Consider the following 19,159-nt stretch of genomic DNA (forward strand, 5'->3'; position numbering starts at 1 on the left):
CTGTCACCTCGCCCTAAGGACAGAGTTCTTTGCAGTTTACCCGGACGCGGCTCCTCAGCTGGTGGAGGGGCTTCTTCGGAATCCGGCGAAGCTGGAGGTGTGGAGCCTATCTTCAGTCAGAGAATTGATATCTGGTAAGGAATGGCACATCAGCTCACCGGGTTGATACTCTCGGATTGCGCACCAATTTCGGCGTGGAAGCAAGCGCTTGTTGTTACGCGGCTTGCTGTTGACGTCGTGCGTGAAGATGGGAATCATGTCTTCATCTGTGTTCGTGTCCAAGTGGTGAACGTGGTTGCGCTTGTTCAGCACGTCCGATACCATTTCGGTTTCCGGCATGTCTGCAATTGCAGAAGATATGACATTCGGCATGTATCGGTAATCCTTGTCTTTGGGCAGGTTTAGTCTGGGATTGGAGTAGAATTGTCCGATGGCTGCCAGATGGACATCGCCGCTGGAGCGTCATGTTAGCTTCCTGCAAACATTCACTGCCCAGGAGCAGATCCTCACCTCAAGATAGTCACCCGGACGGACTTTTCTGCTGCAAGGTCTTGGAGGTCCTCAAGCAGATAGGTGCGTTCGGCTTTGTGATGTTTAGCCGTCCAGTGATCATCGAATATCTCTACCTTGCTGCCGTTCTTGTTCACGAAGCCTCCGAAAAACCCGGCCTTGCCCAGCGATTTGCGACTATTGAGAATGTTTTTGAGCATTGCCTGTGTTAAAATGTCAGAAACACAACCCATGTCATGGTGGGTTTGCGGGAGTACAAACCATTCTTGGGTATGCGACGGGAACGCTCGAGAGCACTATCAGATGCTTGGTTTCTCCGCGGACAATCTCGCGGTGGCATCGGTCCCAGATCAAATCACATGTCTGCTCGCTGAGTATCTCGTCGCTCTGAAGATTGGTCAGCGTCTGCCTTTCTCCCGACCACCAAGAAAGCATATTCTTCTTACCAGTCGCTCTGTCCTGCAATCCAACCCCAGAAAAGCTATTTCCTTGCCCATTGACATGAACACGTTTCGACTTCGCTGGTTGATGTATGGTCCCAGCTGCGCGCCAAGCAGCCAGCTAGGCTCATCTGCCTCTGTCTCTTCAATGACACTGTGATGCTGGAAGAGTAGATAATACTTGAACGCTATTCTACCCAGTCCGGAAATCACCGGTGTAGCCATGAACTCGTCCGGATACGACCCGAAACCTTCAATGATGTCGTGATCGTTCCAGATGTTAACCATTGGGATTTCGGAATTGGCCAGAGAGAAAAGGCCCTGTGAGAACCAAGCCGAATAGTTCTCGAGGTAGAAGCTCTCTATCTCCGCTCGAAATTCCGGGTCAAATGGCGTGTCGTACTTGTCAGTCAGGTTCTTTATCTTGACCCATTCTTGGAATCGGGGCGATTCCACCATAACTTTGTCATTAAAGATCTGATCACCGCCCCCAATCATGACGTGGAAAGGGCGAGTCTGATGCTCATTCAATACGTCGCGCCATAGAGGGTCAGGACCGCAGAATTTGTTGGAATCGACTCCTAGGCTGAAGCCATTGCAGCTATGGAACATAATGTTCATAGACTGCCCTCTGGCCGGTACCCAGAATCCCAGGGCCGGTCCGTGGTTCAAGCGGTACGCGATTCGTTGTTGCATCTCGCCTAGTTCAATTTCAATGCTGAACCTCCAGAATGTGACATCTCGAGCTGAGTCGGCGTACAAGCGCGCTCCGGGAACTTCTTTGTATGCTCCCACAGTTTCTCCGTCCACCGAGTGAAGCCTGTTGGCGGGGATCGACTGATTGACATCACTACTATAGTCCGGGTTACTGGGGGACATCTCGTAGACTCCATCGTCATTTTCCACGAATGACAAGTCCACTCCTTCCTCGGTATGGTCAATTGGCTTGACATAAAGCGGCCTGCCGTCCCTACCCAGCTTCATGAGACCTGCCGTGGGATCGACGTACTCTGGTGCAAGCTGAGCGCCACTGACCTCGACAGGCGGAGGCGGCAGGAGATCCATCGGCTGCGAAAATAACCTCAGGGTGGGCGGTGACTCATAGGAAGACCGTGAATCTTTGGTAACAATCATAATACTACCTCTCCAAGTCTCCTTGTCGAAAGGGCCGTTTGGTCCGTCAATACTGACTCGTTTCAGTCCTGTGTAGCGGAGCAGAGGGCCACATTTCAGGAAGATCGGTGGCTGAAAGCTCTTATTCTCTGCGTGGATTCCATGGTTAGTGGACTGAGAAAGGGAAACAAGAGAACATGGGGCCGGATAAACGAAGGAGTCCCCCAGTGCTGGGTAAAACCACTTACCCGTCAACTTTTGAACAGGCTTCTGATAAGCGCTGGGGAGAGCTCTGCTCTTCCTGCGATTACTGCCACCACCTTCCCACCAGGCTTTGCTTCGATCAACGTCGAGATGTTGAAAGTCGAAGTCGGAAGCACCGAGTCGAGCAACCGGTGCGTTCTTCCACTCTGAAAGTGGAGGAGGCGTTGGCGGAGGCACATTGAACGAAACAGTGTTTCTCTTGGGCTTTATGTGTGAGCCTAATTCGTCCTGGGAAAGATCGTTCAGTACAGCATTATGTGTATTTGTGATTAGGTGTTCTGGTTGCTGGGAAGCTATGCCTTGTGCATAAGGGTCATTTCCTCCAGGACCCGTCTGGGGCGCTCGACTCTGTTGGACCCGAGCGTCAGCATATGGTTGTGAGTGATGCATCTGGGCCATTCTTGGCATTGCATGATCTTTCTGTGCTGGCCCAAGTACCGCAGGAAAATCTCTCCCATCTCGAGACATGTTAGGATCTCTCGTGGCGTTCATGGCATGACCTCCGGGTCTGTTTGTCACCGACACAGATCGCCTGGGAACGCTACCGTGATTCAAAATTGGCCCCGCCAAGGGCTTTGAATTGCTAATCTTCGAGGCTTGCATCTCAGGGGCCACCAACTGGGCCGGTGGTCCTGGCTTTTGGGCGCTAGACTTTGCCTGTCCTGGAGTTCCTTGCTCATGGGGAATCGTCGCTTCGTGCCCCTGGTGAACAGCGTTCTGGCCAATGCTTTGTTTGGTGTTTCGGGTCCGATTCTCCTGCTCTCCTTGGCTGACATCCCGCTGTGCTACCAATTGCTGAGGCATCCTACTTCCAACTGGGCCTGCGGTTGAGTTGCTGTCTGTAGGCTGTGCGAGAGAGGCATTTCGATTTTCTGCCTCCGCCTGTTGACGTGCCAATCGTTCTTTGAGCTTCATCTCGGCCTCCAAGACGCGCGCCCTTTTTTCCTCTTTGCTAATCACATTCAATGTAACTTCGAGCTTCTGAAGAGGGGATCTATCTGGGGCCCACTCATGCTGCTTATTCGTTGAAGACCGTAACGTGCTAGATCGACTCAGCGGCGATGTTTGGTTGACAGAGTCTACCGGCGATGTCGCTTTGCCGTCCTCCATTTGCCTCACTGACCCCGAGGCAGCAGCTTCTGGGTTGGTTGGACGTCTCGCAGGTGCTCCATTTCCTTTGATGGGACGAGAGGTGGATGTGAGATAATCTTGCGGTGGGATTATATTACCCCCTGGGCGGTTATGAGCTCTTGCAGAAAATGAACTGGAAACCTGTCTTCTCTGTGTTGCAGCAGAATTGCTGGGGTAGGGATGCGACTGGCCATGGGGGGCCTCTGGATTTCTTAACATGTGCTTGTCATCGTGCAAATAGTCCATATGGGCAGTTCTGACATTATCATCTTGATGCTGGGCTTCGTTGGGAGACATCTGTTGAGGTGACATGGAGTCTCTATCGATAGGTCTTCGATAAGCTGCTGTAGCCATTCTGCGACTCGGTTGTAGCCAGGAGCAACTCTTAAAGATCCGTACTCGAGAGCATGATAATCAAGTACCTAGGCCCGAGTGACGATGGTCAGCTTTGGTCCGAAGAGTTGTATTAGGGGGGTTTAAATCGAGTGCCAGGGTTACAAGAACTAAAGACATACCTTGAAAGTCAATTGCCTGCGACTGAGGTCTCACTTTAGGATTGTAATCAGGACCGAGAAAATGAATGTGTTGGCGAAGGTACTGTAGAAGATGAGGAGTCTATCCTGGACCTGTACGCCTATTCGAAATTACGTCTGAGCCCCGAGGCTGTGGAATGGCGGGACAAGTTCGGCGCTGGTTGTGATGAAGAAGTATACAGATGTGGAGTATACAAAGAAAACAATGGAGAATCTCAATGCAGAGAATGAGCTATGAAGCTTTACAGAAGGAAAAAGGAAAAAGGATTAAGGGAATAGAAGGTGACGGAATGATCAGAGTAAAATGTGATATGGAGTAATGCACCATAATGATACTATGCCTTTTGCAAGATTGATCGTGCAGGGCCAGTCCGGTATGGATTTAGATTTAAACCTGGTGGCTGGCAACTTGATTTAATCGCCCAGCCCTCTTTCCTACTCCTTCGCCGCGGGGCTGTTGTTGGACTGCGACCTGGACTTGGACCTGCAGCAGAATCAACCTTGCCAGGCACCACCGATCTCCTATTAAGGGATCCTTGACCCTTTCACTGTATCTCCAATACTGTTGGTGGTTCGTGTCCGCAGCACTGCCTTATTTATGAAGCGCTCAAGATATAGATAATGGGATTGGATAATCCGTATGCAGCTGCCCAATTCTGTCCTAAGAACAACGATCCTGAGGCAGTCAGAGTATTATACGTCTAATTGAAGCTGAATGTGCCACGAAAAAGGATAGTCAGTGGTCTGCTGTAGGAACTGAGGTCGCTCCGTCTTGGTTAGATAGGGGGTAAGAATTGAGTGTTCCAGTGCCACAAATTTATAGAAGCATCCAAGCGCGAAGGTCGCATCGCCATATCCAGGAATTGGATGCAGCAGAGCGACAGTGGTGTTAAGGCTGTTGGCCACTTAGTCTTTGACAAGGGTCTAAGCAATCGGAACGTGGTCTTTCGGACTCGTTAAGATTTCGAATGAGCTGCCTATGGAGGTTTATGGTAGATAGATGGATGATGGCCCACCTTCGATACATAGGTATTATTCTGCAGAATTAGTAGTATGCGGGTAGCTTTCTTTCATCTAGAATCAATAAAAATCAATACAGTCTGTATTCTGGCCTCCTAGAGGTCATTTTGCCGCGGTCGCATAACCGTCTCTTTGTCTACTCTTTCTTGGTGAAAGCCCCTTGCTTATGTATGGCCCCCGAATAGAGAGGTAGATCAGCTTGAATAGGCGACATTTGTAGTCAGAATAGTTGTTAAATAGACTCAAACTCCGCAACCATCTTTTCTCAGTCATCGACATTGACAACGCTGGGATTTTCATGAAGCAAGAACCGACGTTCAAATTCTCCTTCTTCTTCTTCTTCTTCTTCTTCTTCTTCTTATTATCATTACTTGTTAATAAATACCCTGGACTCGGAAAGTCCTCTCTGCGATACCTGATCTTCTTCTGAGTGGATCTTGTTGGCTTCCCGTTCATGGCAGCCATTTCGTTGTCCTTTATTCCGCCTCACTGAGAGGACATTTTCCTTTTGTTCAACAAGACGTCCTACCCATCCAAGATGCGATTTCTTGGGAGTACAGCTCTAGTCTTGAGCTTCATCTCTGCAACCACTGCAAATGTCCAGCCTCGATCCTACGATACCCACGAATTCTTCGCCCTCCACCTCGACGACTCCGCTTCGCCATCCCATGTCGCTCAGCTCCTGGGAGCTCGCCATGAAGGTCAAATCGGAGAACTCGCAAACCACCACACATTCTCGATACCCCGGGAGAGCAGCTCAGACTTAGATGCGTTGCTGGAACGTGCACGTGCTTCGAGGAAGATTCGGCGGCGTTCGAGAGACGATGCCACGTCGCAGGAGCGGGACAACGATGCACTGGGTGGGATTCTCTGGTCACAGAAGCTGGCACCCAAGAAGCGTTTAGTGAAGCGAGCACCACCGCCGGAGAAGCTTGCGAGAGCTTTCGCGACCGGCAAGGTGGACCCAGTAGCTGCCCAAGCTCAGAAGCGAATCGCCTCCACGCTCGGGATTGCGGATCCCATCTTTAATGGACAGTGGCACTTGTTTAATACTGTACAGCTCGGTCATGATCTTAATGTCACTGGTGTATGGATGGAAGGCATAACTGGAAAAGGTGTCACTACGGCGGTGGTCGATGACGGATTGGATATGTACAGCAATGACCTTAAGCCGAACTACTTCCCCGAAGGCTCTTACGATTTCAACGACCAGACCCCAGAACCTAGGCCACGACTTATCGATGACAAGCATGGTACAAGATGCGCCGGTGAGATTGCAGCGGCGCGAAACGACGTTTGTGGAGTCGGCGTTGCGTACGACAGCCGGATTGCTGGGGTCCGGATTCTCTCTAAGGCTATCGACGACGCTGACGAGGCGAAGGCCATCAACTTCGCTTATCAGGAAAACGATATTTTCTCGTGTTCTTGGGGTCCTCCCGATGATGGCGCGACCATGGAAGGTCCTGGCATTCTGATCAAGCGGGCCTTTGTCAATGGCGTCCAGAACGGGCGCGGCGGGAAGGGCTCGATATTCGTGTTTGCGGCTGGGAACGGTGCAAGCTTCGACGATAATTGCAACTTCGACGGCTATACGAATAGCATTTACAGTATCACTGTGGGCGCTATTGACAGGGAAGGGAAACACCCTAGCTATTCCGAGTCTTGCTCCGCACAGTTAGTGGTAGCTTACAGCAGTGGCTCCAGCGACGCAATCCACACCACCGACGTTGGAACTGACAAATGTTACTCTCTGCACGGTGGAACATCGGCGGCAGGACCTTTGGCCGCGGGGGCCGTAGCACTGGCTCTCAGCGCTCGTCCGGAACTAACGTGGCGCGATACGCAATATCTCATGGTGGAAACGGCCGTCCCGGTTCATGAAGACGACGGTAGCTGGCAGGTCACCAAGGCTGGAAGGAAGTTCAGTCATGACTGGGGCTATGGCAAAGTTGATGCGTACACCCTGGTTCAGAAGGCCAAGACCTGGGAGCTGGTGAAGCCACAAGCCTGGTTCCACTCCCCTTGGCTCCGTGTGCAGCACAAAGTCCCTCAAGGCGACCAGGGTCTAGCCAGTTTGTACGATGTGACTGAGCAGATGATGAAGAACGCGAACATTGCGAGGTTGGAGCATGTTACTGTGACCATGAATGTCAATCATACACGCCGTGGTGACCTTAGCGTCGAGCTACGCAGTCCAGAAGGCATTGTCAGCCATCTGAGCACCCCAAGACGGTCGGATAATGAAAAAGCGGGCTATGTCGACTGGACTTTCATGACTGTTGCTCATTGGTAAGGAGTCTTTCCCCCTGCAGTTGGCGATTTGAGATTTCTAACCCCCTTTTTTTTCCTGCAGGGGTGAGTCGGGTGTGGGAAGATGGACTGTAATTGTCAAAGATACCAACGTGAATGAGTACACCGGAGAGTTCATTGATTGGCGACTGAATTTCTGGGGAGAGGCTATCGATGGCGCCAATCAAAAGCCTCATCCCTTGCCCGATGAGCATGACGACGATCACAGCATCGAGGATGCTATTGTGGCTACCACCAGTGTGGAGACAGGACCTACCAAAACCGGTGCCCCGGACTCCACGGACGACACCATCAATCGTCCTGTGAACGCAAAGCCCATCGAAACTCAGACACCACCGCCCGCCCAGACGACCGCAACCGAACTAGCTCCTCCGGCCGAGACCAGGCCGGCCGCCACGGCGACATCTTCTCCCACACCTACTGCTGCGTCGGACAGCTTCTTGCCCAGCTTCATGCCCACATTCGGCGCTTCCAAGAGGACGCAAGTCTGGATCTATGCCGCCATCGGGTCCATTATTGTGTTCTGTATTGGTCTCGGGATCTACTTCCAGGTCCAGCGACGCAAGCGCATTCTCAATAACCCGCGCGACGACTATGATTTTGAAATGATCGAGGACGAGGATGCGCTCCAAGCCGCCAACGGGCGTCCCGGTCGCACTCAGCGCCGAGGTGGCGAGCTGTACAATGCCTTTGCAGGGGAAAGCGACGAGGAGCCTTTGTTCAGCGACGAGGATGATGAGCCTTACAGAGATCGGGCTCTGAGTGAGGATCGTCTCCGCGACACCTCGAGCGATGGCCATAGTCTGAGACACGGCGACCACTGATGCATTTATCCTTTTGTTTACTGTGGAAAAATCCCCTTTTGATTTTTCTGTTTCCGTACTTAGTAGGCGTTTCCATTTATCTCCAGTGCGATTCAGCCTGGTGCTGAATGAAAGATCTGTATATAATCATCTTCTGAAGAACAACAACTCAATCATGAACATAATTGGAGATAATACGTGGCTAACAGTAAAATAAGACAACCGACGACGGTTTTGGGAGATGGAGCGGTGATCATGGATAAAATCGAAGGCTGGATGCTCCTCTAGGTAGTCTTGGCCGATGACGCTGTGGTTCTCCAGCTCCCCGGCTGCTCCACTAAGCAGATTGATGGCTCCTCCGCAACTCTCCATCATCAGCTACCACCAACCAGCACCCGATAGGATATATTCACATATTTCTCGTTTACCATCAGGCTCTCGATACCTATAGTTCTTGGGTCTTTGTTCATCAGATCCACCAGACAGTGTCAGTGCAACAACGCCGTAAGCCAAGACACCGCCAGACGGGTGCCCCTCGATGGATCAGCACGACGACTTCGATAGCGTCTCGTGGAGACAGGACCCAGAGAGCGACGTTTCTCGGCCCACCACATCAGGGACAGATGCGGATGAATCGCAAGGATACAATCGTGATACCAATGGCAAGCGGAGGATGAGTTCAGTTCACGAAGACCCGCCTCAGGCCGGGCCGCTGGCGGACGCCGTGGATCTGGCGGGTATCGGGGATGGGGTACTGGAATGTCGAGTCGACTCCCCGTTGAAGGAGAATGATGGGACTAAGGATGCATACATTTCGTATCTCGTCACTACACATGTGGGTTACTCTCTTTCTCATCAGGGGGACTTGTGCCCGTTTGCCGGCTGCCTGGCAGGATATGCATGCGAATGAGGTATTGACGACATGATAAAATGCAGACCGATTTCAAGTCCTTTCAGAAGCCAGACTTTGCCGTGCGGAGGCGATTTACCGATTTCTTTTTTCTGTACAGGACGCTTTACCGGGAATATCCTGCCTGCGCGGTCCCGCCGCTGCCGGAGAAGCATAAGATGGAGTACGTGACGGGAGATCGGTTCGGGCCGGAGTTCACTACTCGTCGCGCTTGGTCGTTACATCGGTTCTTGAAGCGGCTGACATTGCACCCTGTCCTTCGTCGAGCTCCGTTGCTCGCTATTTTCCTCGAATCGCCAGACTGGAATGCGCACATGCGACTGCACACTACCCGCAGCTCGACGGGCAACTCGGATGGTAGCGGGACGGGGATTTTTGACAACTTCACTGACACGTTTGTCAATGCATTCACAAAGGTTCACAAGGCAGACCGCCGATTCATCGAGGTCAAGGAGAAAGCAGACAAGCTAGATGAGGATCTCAACCATGTTGAGAAGATCGTCGCCCGAGTAGCGCGTCGGGAGAGCGACCTCGAGACAGACTACAACGATCTTGCAACACAATTCCGGAAACTTGTGCCCCTCGAGCCGGATGTCGAGGTCCCGCTACAGATCTTCGCGGCATCGGTGGAGGAGACCGCGCGGGGGTTCAAAACGCTCAAAGACCACACGGATCAGAACTACCTGGGCTCTCTACGGGATATGGAAGCGTACATTGTCTCACTCAAAGCCCTCCTCAAGACCCGTGAGCAGAAACAACTCGACTTTGAAGCGCTGGTCGATTATCGCAACAAAGCGGTGGCTGAGCGGGACTCGCTTGCCGCCAACCCATCTTCCTACTACGCCTCCAACCCTCTAACTTCGTCGCCTGCCTCATTCATCCGCTCCAAGATGGAAGACATGCGCGGGGTCGACCACGAACAGTCGCGTCGGGAGCGCGTCCGGAAGCTCGAGCTGCGCATCGACGAGCTGACTCGGGAGGTGGAATCAGCCAAGACCACATCAGAGATGTTCGATGAGGAGGTTGTCCGCGAAGTAGCCGACTTTGAACGGATAAAGGCGGTTGAGTTTCGAGATACACTGGGGGATCTTGCTGAAAAGAACATCGACTTTTTCCAGGGCGTGATTAATACGTGGGAGAGATTCGTTGCTGAAATGGAAGGGGACCTTGATAACGATCCCGAGACGCCAGAACGTGGTCGCGGGGAGGGAGTGGCAGCGTAGAGCAATGGCGAACTGTGATGGTACCGGACAGGTCTTTCATTACTTTGTTTACTTCGTTTCTCTACAAGGCAGCGATTCTTGTTACTTGGCAATCACCGGAGGGCGTACTTTCTTGTCTGTTCAGTGACAGCTCTTGCGAGTGTATAATTTGGTAGTTATCAGTCATTCCCATCCCGTACCCTCAAATCAATACATACACATACACATCCAGGTCAATTCCTGCACCCCGGGTAGAGAACTCTGAATATCGTGAGGCCAGACACACACCCATCTACCAGTCTCGCTTTGACTGAACCTCGGCGCATTCAAAGTCAATCGGACTCGGATCGCCCTGCGGATCTAAAATAGCTGGATCCAAAGCCCTTGTCGTGCGTCTTCGCGCTCGTTCCTGCAACAATGTCAGTCTTCATTGCTCCTCTTTGATCAACCACAACCACACACCTCCCGGTATACCTGATTCGGCGTCTTCTCTTTCGCTTTCTCGCCCGCCGTCAACTGGAGGTATATCTCATGGTCGTATCCCACGGCATTGGGGTTTCCCGCATGGAACTTGGAATGCGCGCCTGCGAAGTTGGCGCTGAGATGGAGGGCGGATTGTGTTGGGGCAGTGACCGTAGTGCTTGATTTGGAGGTGGCAGTCGATGTTGATGTCGACGTTGATGTAGATGCCATTTGTTGACGGCGGAGGCGTAGTGTGTGGTGGCACTACCCCTCTACTGGTGATCTTGATCTCAAGGCTAACTGAGTAGATTACGAAAAATGCTAGGAGCAAAGAAGCGAATCAACAGGCATAATTGAGGTAGTCAATCGAAGCCTTTTAGTTTAACGGAGATCATCTGCCAGTTACAGTAGTTGTTCACGAGATATTGGCATAATATATCTCTCGCGATGGACCTCATCTCAGCCGCCTCCTACGAAGCACTTTCCAGTTGACAGGGGAAATGGTATTACAGTGCGTTCGCAATGCGGATCATGCATCTCAGTGGCAATGGGACAGCGTTTCAGTGCTTATTGTGGCATCAGACTAGACTCTGCAACGATCATTCAGCTGCAGCAGGGTTCGAATGAAGGACGTTGTACGGGTTAGTCCGAAAGCAGACTCGTCGTGGTGGCGGAGTTGCAGTCTGCCGCAGCACCACGTCCTGCATCGGGTGTGGCAGTGAATTGATGAAGAAATGATAGGACAGTAGAGATCATGTCTGGTTATAATGATGCTTATTCGTTGGGGGCTGGTCCCTCGGGGTCGACTAAGGTGATCTCCGTCGGCGGTTGTATTCTGGAACATCCGGATTGAGCATCCAGCATTGGACAGGATATGACTGCGAGACAATTGTTTCAGTGTTGATGCAGCTGTGTGACAGAGCTATACCTCTCTATCAGCCAGCGTTTTGGCCCTGAAGAAGAATATGCTTGATGGCATGATGCTCATCATGTTATGCTATTAATACCGGAGAGTGTTTGTTGCGTTTGCATCCCCGTCAACTGGCTCAGCGCATCACCGAAACGAGATGATCTGATCGACTTTCAAACTGTACTCCGTACGCTTACGCTCACCATGCGCCCTCTTTCTCGGTCGGCCCTTCGGCCCTATATCTGTCCCTCTTGTCGATCGGGGACAGTCACACGCAGGAGATTCGCAACTCAACCCTCCTCTGTACCCGAGATCTACGATGTAGTTTGCGTCGGTGGTGGTCCTGCGGGCCTGGGGCTGTTGGCCGCTCTCAGTATGGCATCCTTCTTCGCCCTCGATTCGCGCAATTGAGTTCGTATTCGGTGACGTGGCGATACTAACCTCATACAGGAGCTTCTCCAGCCACTTCAAAACTCAGGGTCGCTCTTATTGAGACACAGGATCTAAGCAAAGCCCGCTCGTGGAAGCTGGAACCGCACCAGTTCTCCAACCGAGTCAGCAGTCTGACACCGTCATCTGTGTCGTTCCTCCAGAGAATTGGTGCGTGGGATCATGTCGACACGAGTCGTGCTCAGGAGTATCAGGAGATGCAGGTGTGGGACGGAGAGACTGGATCGCGCATATCATTCGACTGGTCCATGGAAACATCTCCCTTTGAGGATCTCCCCACTGTAGCGACGATGACGGAGAATGCGAATCTCGTCCGCGGACTGCTATCACGCATTGAAACATCAGGCGAAGAGAACCTATCGATCTTCTCAAACACAACAGTTTCGTCGATAGAGAATGGCGTTGACTGCTCCAGTGGGCCTAATCTGTCGGCTTGGCCGGTTCTGTCACTCTCCCCTACTGGACCCGCGGGACAATCCGAGGCGCCTTCGCGCATCGCTGCCAGGCTCTTGGTTGGTGCCGACGGTATTAACAGCCCCGTTCGTCGGTTTGCCGGCATCACGACGGATGGGTGGGACTACGATAGGCATGGCATAGTAGCCACCCTGTCTCTGTCGGATCCAGTTTCGCCTACATTTCCCATCGGCACCAGAACCGCCTACCAGCGTTTCCTGCCATCCCTAGGGGGTCCCATTGCTCTGCTTCCGCTTCCCAACAACACCGCCACTCTAGTGTGGTCCACCACCGTTGAAAATGCAGCCTACCTCAAGTCTCTGTCGCCTAGAGCATTCATCGCCATGGTGAACGCTGCCTTCCGTCTTTCCATGGCCGATCTCAAGTACATGATGAGCATGGAGCGCCCAGCAAACCTGATCGCAGATGCCGAGAACCCCCACGAAGACGAACTCACATGGCGCCTGCAACATACACCTCAGCCATCCCACATTCCGCCTATGGTCAACGGAGTTCAAGAAGGCAGCGTAGCCTCCTTCCCGCTGCGCTTTCGCCATGCGTCGACCTACATCTCGCCCCGAGTAGCTCTGGTCGGCGACGCGGCCCATGTCATCCACCCACTGGCGGGACAGGGTCTCAACCTCGGTCTCGGGGATGTGGCTTCCCTCTCCAAGACGATTGAGTACGCCGTCAACCACGGGATGGACGTCGGTGATATTCTGACTCTGGAACGGTATACAGCAGAGCGATACGCCACTAACGCCAAGATCGGTGCTGCTTGCGATGTCCTGCACAAGCTGTATAATGTTCCCGGCCAGGGGCCGGTTACGTGGGCTCGGAGTTTCGGTCTCGATGTCATTGACCGCTTACCATTTGTCAAGAATTTCTTGATGAAAAACGCGCAGGGCTGAGATTGCCTCGGCCTTATTTTCACCACACCTCTCACTTCTATATCCGTTGTTATTCGTCTGTATGTTAGCTTTTTGACAGAGACAGAATCCTTTAGCTTACGATACTCCACATGTACACTATGAGGGCGGGAACGCGAGTACACGGAATAAGAAAATGAAATGTTAATAAACTTTTGCATGTCATGCTCCAAATTCGACTGCAATCTAAACCGGGTATTTTGGAATCTCGCAGGTACTTCTCGGTCCTGCTGTCTCGTTTTCTACATGTTCCTTTTTATGTGAATAGCCTGCTATATGCGACGTATCCCCCGCTTAAACCCCCGCATCCTCGGTCTTGGGAGCTTCAACCTTGACAGCCTCAAGCTGTTGCGTTACCTCCGAAATATCCGCCTTAGCTGACGTCTGGCTCTGTTTCTTCGCCAGTCTGGCCTTGACTTCGTCGGTGAGGGCGGTCAGGTCGACCAGGACACCTTCCTTCTCGGGGTGGCCTTCCCCGAGACCCATTTCCTTAATACGAACCTTGCCAGCGGCGAGTTCGTCCTCGCCCAGGATGACGGCGAATGGGACGCCTCCTTGTTCGGCGGCCTTGAATTGTTGGGGGAGCTTGGGCTTGACCTTGTAGGAAAATTCAGCCTAGACGGGAACGGTCAGCTGTCTTTCTGCTTGTGTTGTGTAGAGACAATTGTGGAGATGCTTACCTTGATTCCGGCGTTCCAGAGCTTCTGGCATACATCCATACGCTCCTTGAGCATACCGGTGAAGCCCTTTCCACCAAAGGCCATGACAAAGACATCGACTTCGCTGCTGCGCAGCGCCTCGGCGCTGTTTTCCCGCTCGAGTCTGGCCTTGGTGATAGAGAAGATACGGTCGACCCCGAATGAGACACCAACACAAGGAATCTGAGCCTTGGGCAAGAACATGCCAACGAGATTGTCGTAGCGGCCACCCGCGGCAACACTGCCAACACCTAGTGTAGGGTCGTTTGATCTGTCCTCATCTTCGAGGTTCCCGCTCTTCGACTTGTCCTTCTTTCCGGACTTCTGGAGCTTCTGTGCTTCGGGGGCTGAGGACGAGACGGCAGGCGCAGAACCTTCGGTAACAACCTCGTAAATGACACCTGTGTAGTAGTCGAGTCCTCGCGCCAGCGACATGTCAAAGGAGATTTTGTCGAGACATCCGAAGGCTTCAAGGTAGTCCATGAGCAATCCCATCTCCTCCAGACCAGCCTTGGCCGACGGGTTCGCGGTCAAAGACTCGTCCTTCCATAGGGACTCGAGTAGATCCCGAGAGCCCTTCCCAGCCACGTACTTCTCGATCTTGTCGGCTACCTCACCATCCAGTCCCTTCTCCTCGACCATTTCCTTCCGCACATCCGCCCAGGACATTTTATCCAACTTGTCGACGGCGCTGGAGATAGGACGGATCTTCTCCGGCGGCACACCGCAGACCTCGAAGAGACCGTCCAAGATTTTCCGGTGGTTGACCTTGATAGTATAACGACCCTGCCATCCAAGTTCCTCAAACACTTCTGTCACGATCCGCAGAATCTCAGCATCGGGAACCATAGGATCAAAAGCACCGGCGATATCAAAGTCACATTGGTAGAACTCGCGCATGCGACCCTTGCTCACAGCGGGCTGATCACGGCGATACACCTTGGCAATGTGGTAGCGCTTGATGCTGCGCACGTCGGGGTTCATGGCGAGCCAGCGGGCAAAGGGGACGGTCAGATCGTAGCGAAGGGAGCAGATCTCGCCACCCTGATCCTGAAGGTCGTAGATAAGCTTCGAATCCTCGCCATATTTTCCGGCCAGGATCTCACGCAGCTCGAAGACGGGTGTGTCGAGCGCCGTGCCGCCGTGACGCTTGAAGACATCGGCAATGGTCGAGAAGATCCGGTCGCGGAGGAGTGCATCGGACCCGGACCAGTCCTTCGTGCCCTTGGGCGTCTTGAGGTTGAAGAAACTCTTGTTATCCTTGGGCATTGTGTCTACCGGGTGCGAAGATCTGATGGTGAGGGAAGAAGAGTGGCGGTAGTGGGGGATGGTGGGGTCGCTGGATGAGAGAGTGAGGGTTGTTGGGCGGACGGCCGCTGCGCTGAGAAGGGCCCGACGGACAGGTACAACGACAATGGGATCAACAATTGCTTGTCGTGCGGAGCGCAAAAAGCCGGATTGAAAGGTGGGCTTCATCCAAGGGATTGGAATGGTGAAGCAGAGCCGGCTGGTAGACAATAAATCGATGAGTCTCTATATATCTCTGGCCAATCTGATGATCAGGTGTTGCTTCTGACTCAGTTCCTCCTTGCTTTTTCTGAAGAGTTGCTTGAAAGAGCAAGTTTCTCCGTGTCCGATTCTCAAACAGGGATTCAGGGCTTCCGCTTAGGGCAAGTCACGTGTGGATCTTTCACTCTCCGATTTGTCTCTGTAGACTATCTACTGGTGATGGGGACACTGTGCTCTATTATCGTTCTATGAAGAGCTTATTCAGGACAAGATGAGTGACGAGGAAAGCTTTGGGCTCTCAGCAACCAGAGCGAAGAGACTACGTTTTATGCAAGCCGAACTCAGTTAACCCAGTAATCAAGATCGACAAATGCAGTGTACACTGCGCAGTGATGAACCAACACAAGGAGAATTTAGGCTCTCGACAGTCTCTACTCAATCTCAACTGAGCGCTTACTTCTTCGCCCAAGACATCCCGGTTACTTCGCTACAGGAGTTCTTCTGATGACCTGTATTTGCCCGCGGTGTACATCCTGAAGGTATAGTATGCTTCGAAGCCCTCTCCGCCAGAGCACCGGGGTAAATCCCAACTGACAGGTATCATGGAACAGGAAAATATAGAAGCATCACAGGTAGTCCAATTCCACAACCCAGGTACATGTTCTGAAGGTTCGAGACTACCCCATAGTTTCCACGGAAGTGGGGTAGATGTCATCCGTACGATCGTCGATCTTCAAATGTCAAAGTCCTTGACAGAGCTCTGCTTATTATTATCAAAGTTGCATTGTTCATGTGTGAAAGTACACCGTGAGCACAGTTATCTGCTGCGAGGTCAGCCGGTTGCACAATCAAATCTGATTCTGGGAATTAAAAAAGAGCATCATCCTGACGGCCTAGCCTACTCTGTACTTGCTGTTGAATTCACATTATTATCTCTGTGACTAAAGTACCAGGCTGAACATATTGACCAAGTTCAAGACCAGTCTTGAAATGCATACCGAGACCTTCCCTTGACCAGTAAATTCGAGTACGATGAGGCATTTACGCCCCCACACTATGTGTACTATGATTGGCTCAAAGCTTAACCCCACGCGAGGGGGTGGCACATGGCCCAGAAAACCAATACAAGCCAGCATTTTCATTCGTCCTCTGCTACGAGCCCTTCCCCAGGTCCCATTGGATGTCACTGCAGGTGTTGGTCCTTGGGCCCAATGCGTAGGATTCAGCCCCTGGTTGGAATTCTAACTATTTCTAGATTTTAACCAGCCACTGCCAACTTGCCACTCAAGAAGCAGGTTATGGCTGGCTCGCGACCACTCAACGGCGGTCGGTCGCTCTTATTCTTTCAATACTGCTCAAGGTAATGGGCTATGATTATTATTACAGGATGTTTTCTAGAACTAGCTTCAAAGTACCTGACAACTTTGCAGCGTAGTTACCTTAAGACTAGATTCAGCCTATTCAGGTACCTTTGAGTTTCGTACAGCAGCAAAACATACAGCATTGTGCATGTCATGTATTGCCTAGTATCATGGAACAGTTGAACTATGGGTTTATCGAACAATGTGGGGTTGGTTAAATTTGATGATTGGTTATGTACATAACCGGAATTGTCTTATCATCCTTGTATTTCCACGTGGTTCGGTGGCCGGATTACCTTGATACATATGATACAGTACCTTACGTCTTGTTCCTCATTTTTTCGAGAATCGAGACAAAGATTCAGTCCATATGTGGGTAAAATGTTCCAAGGCGACTATTTTGAGCGGTAATTCAACATCTCAACAATAATACTTAGGATGGAGTCTATCGAATTTATGGCCTTAAGTATCAGGCTGTCAGCACCCTATTAGTACGACAAGGAGCGCCAAGATGGTCGCTGAGCTCATACTGGTCGGAATTCATGCTGCATTTCACCACAGCATTACTAAGGTATTAGCAACCAAGGACTTAAAGTCAGTGATGTACGCCTTGATCGCTGATACAGAGTAGATAATCACGAGTGGTCAGATTCCTGAAGTCCAAGCGAAGATGACCAGCTCCTGAGAAATTGACTTACATATCTGTATCAATGGAGGATAACTTGGCCTACGCATCCAGGAACTCGATCCGCTGAGTGTGCCACCGTAACACAAGGTAAGGCCAGCTAAGCCATTGACATAAGCCTGAGCCAATGCCAATGGGCTGGCATGGAATCAGCGTATCTTTCTAGCGAAGACCAGGCTTGAAGGCGGCCTTTCAAAATACAGTGACCTGTACGCCATGGCATAGGACTCTGGTCTCTGCTATTCTTAGTGATATATCCAAGGTTAGACTGGTTTTCAAGAGTGATGTAGTCACTCCATGTACACCACCATGTAGATAGGTACGCTTGGCTTGAATTTATCCGATTCTCCTGTATCGATCAGTTCAGGATGTACTCTGCAGATGAACATCCAAGGCAGCAGTTCGGAGACAGTGGGACGACTGACTCGGGGATTCCATAGCAGTACAGCGGGTTCCTTGGTGATTGATTCTGAAGGAACCTATTGACTATATCAGATTTCCACATAGCTATGGCATTGGTAAGAATAATCTGATGGCCAGTTAACAAGTATCTAAGGTACCTCTCCCATCTGTAAGAAAGGCGGAAGGATACCTTACAGCTTCGGGTAACCCACTTAGTTACAGATACCTACCTGTACTGTCACTGGTAACATACTCCGTTCCAGGGCATGGAGGTATTGACAGTTCTCCCCATGGCGACAGTTTCTTTGGGTATATCCTGATCGGATCATATCTTATGAAAAGGAACATTCAAAATTTAGATTAATAGCTCTTGAACATGAAGATCATAGCTTTATAAATTAGCAGACTCTAAAGAACGATACCTACCATGTAGATTAGACACTCAAAGAAATCGTCTGACAGCAGCCCACGACGAGAACATCCACCGACCCAAAACGGTTCATTCGCCCCCCCAAACTCGCTCAGACCCGCCCTTTACTGTCTCCGTCATAACTAAACGACTAGCAGTGGACTAACTAAGGTAGCCCTCTAGTATGTCTACCAGTCCGGAGATTAATTATGGTTCGGTCTTATTAACTCCCGTTTGTATGGAGAAACGAAGGTAGGTCAGTGCTTCGTCGACGTCGTCTTGGTGCTAGCCTCCTCTGCTCTCAGATAACCGCCTGCCCGCTCGCTCTCTCTACCTCTCCCATCTTCCTATCCACTCTCTGATCTCTGTACTCATCTCCTTCCTAACGAGGTCTTGCTGTCAACCTGTCGCCTCAATTCGTTTTTCTCACTCTCCACAACCGTCGTGGAAGGCACTCTCAACCGCTGTATTCCTCTCAAACATATGGGGTAGTCCCGCCTCTCTCTTCTGTTACCGTTCAACGACGTCCGCCGCAATCTCCTCTCTTCCTCTGATCAAATTTCCACGCCTTTTTCACTTCTCCAGACTCCGTGGGTCCTTCGAATTTATCTGTTGACTGCGATTCTCTGGAATTCCTCCATATCTCCTGCTTCTT

The 19,159-nt window shown here is 51.4% G+C and overlaps 6 protein-coding genes across 6 annotated transcripts in view; 3 read left to right on the forward strand and 3 right to left on the reverse strand.

The window, feature by feature from the left end:
* Aspvir_007148 (uncharacterized protein) overlaps window positions 1-3,812 on the reverse strand; it is a gene marked incomplete at both ends in the record, with an annotated part of 4,565 nt that extends 753 nt beyond the window's left edge. Inside the window, 5 exons of the mRNA XM_043270330.1 lie at window positions 41-106; window positions 159-454; window positions 511-713; window positions 772-897; window positions 957-3,812. Coding sequence (XP_043126265.1) covers window positions 41-106; window positions 159-454; window positions 511-713; window positions 772-897; window positions 957-3,812 — 3,547 coding nt within the window. The remainder of the gene's footprint in view (window positions 1-40; window positions 107-158; window positions 455-510; window positions 714-771; window positions 898-956) is intronic.
* Window positions 3,813-5,549: 1,737 nt separating this feature from the next.
* kexB (kexin kexB) lies at window positions 5,550-8,145 on the forward strand (the record flags this gene model as incomplete). Its single annotated transcript, XM_043270331.1, has 2 exons — window positions 5,550-7,300; window positions 7,365-8,145. 2 exons carry the CDS (start codon window positions 5,550-5,552, stop codon window positions 8,143-8,145), a joined length of 2,532 nt encoding a protein of 843 aa, XP_043126266.1.
* A 517-nt stretch (window positions 8,146-8,662) lies between these two features.
* Window positions 8,663-10,257, forward strand: Aspvir_007150 (sorting nexin-4; the record flags this gene model as incomplete). The annotated part of the gene is made up of 2 exons (XM_043270332.1): window positions 8,663-8,959; window positions 9,061-10,257. 2 exons carry the CDS (start codon window positions 8,663-8,665, stop codon window positions 10,255-10,257), a joined length of 1,494 nt encoding a protein of 497 aa, XP_043126267.1.
* Window positions 10,258-10,528: 271 nt separating this feature from the next.
* Aspvir_007151 (uncharacterized protein) lies at window positions 10,529-10,929 on the reverse strand (the record flags this gene model as incomplete). Its single annotated transcript, XM_043270333.1, has 2 exons — window positions 10,529-10,645; window positions 10,699-10,929. The coding sequence occupies 2 exons, from the start codon at window positions 10,927-10,929 to the stop codon at window positions 10,529-10,531; spliced, it is 348 nt and encodes a 115-aa protein (XP_043126268.1).
* An 883-nt stretch (window positions 10,930-11,812) lies between these two features.
* Aspvir_007152 (putative ubiquinone biosynthesis monooxgenase (Coq6)) lies at window positions 11,813-13,422 on the forward strand (the record flags this gene model as incomplete). The annotated part of the gene is made up of 2 exons (XM_043270334.1): window positions 11,813-11,981; window positions 12,059-13,422. 2 exons carry the CDS (start codon window positions 11,813-11,815, stop codon window positions 13,420-13,422), a joined length of 1,533 nt encoding a protein of 510 aa, XP_043126269.1.
* Window positions 13,423-13,734: 312 nt separating this feature from the next.
* Window positions 13,735-15,614, reverse strand: Aspvir_007153 (histidine--tRNA ligase; the record flags this gene model as incomplete). The annotated part of the gene is made up of 2 exons (XM_043270335.1): window positions 13,735-14,055; window positions 14,121-15,614. The coding sequence occupies 2 exons, from the start codon at window positions 15,612-15,614 to the stop codon at window positions 13,735-13,737; spliced, it is 1,815 nt and encodes a 604-aa protein (XP_043126270.1).
* Window positions 15,615-19,159: the final 3,545 nt, after the last annotated feature.

This window comes from Aspergillus viridinutans (assembly GCF_018404265.1).
Source record: "Aspergillus viridinutans IFM 47045 DNA, scaffold_5, whole genome shotgun sequence".
In the NCBI taxonomy this organism is placed as follows: domain Eukaryota; kingdom Fungi; phylum Ascomycota; class Eurotiomycetes; order Eurotiales; family Aspergillaceae; genus Aspergillus; species Aspergillus viridinutans.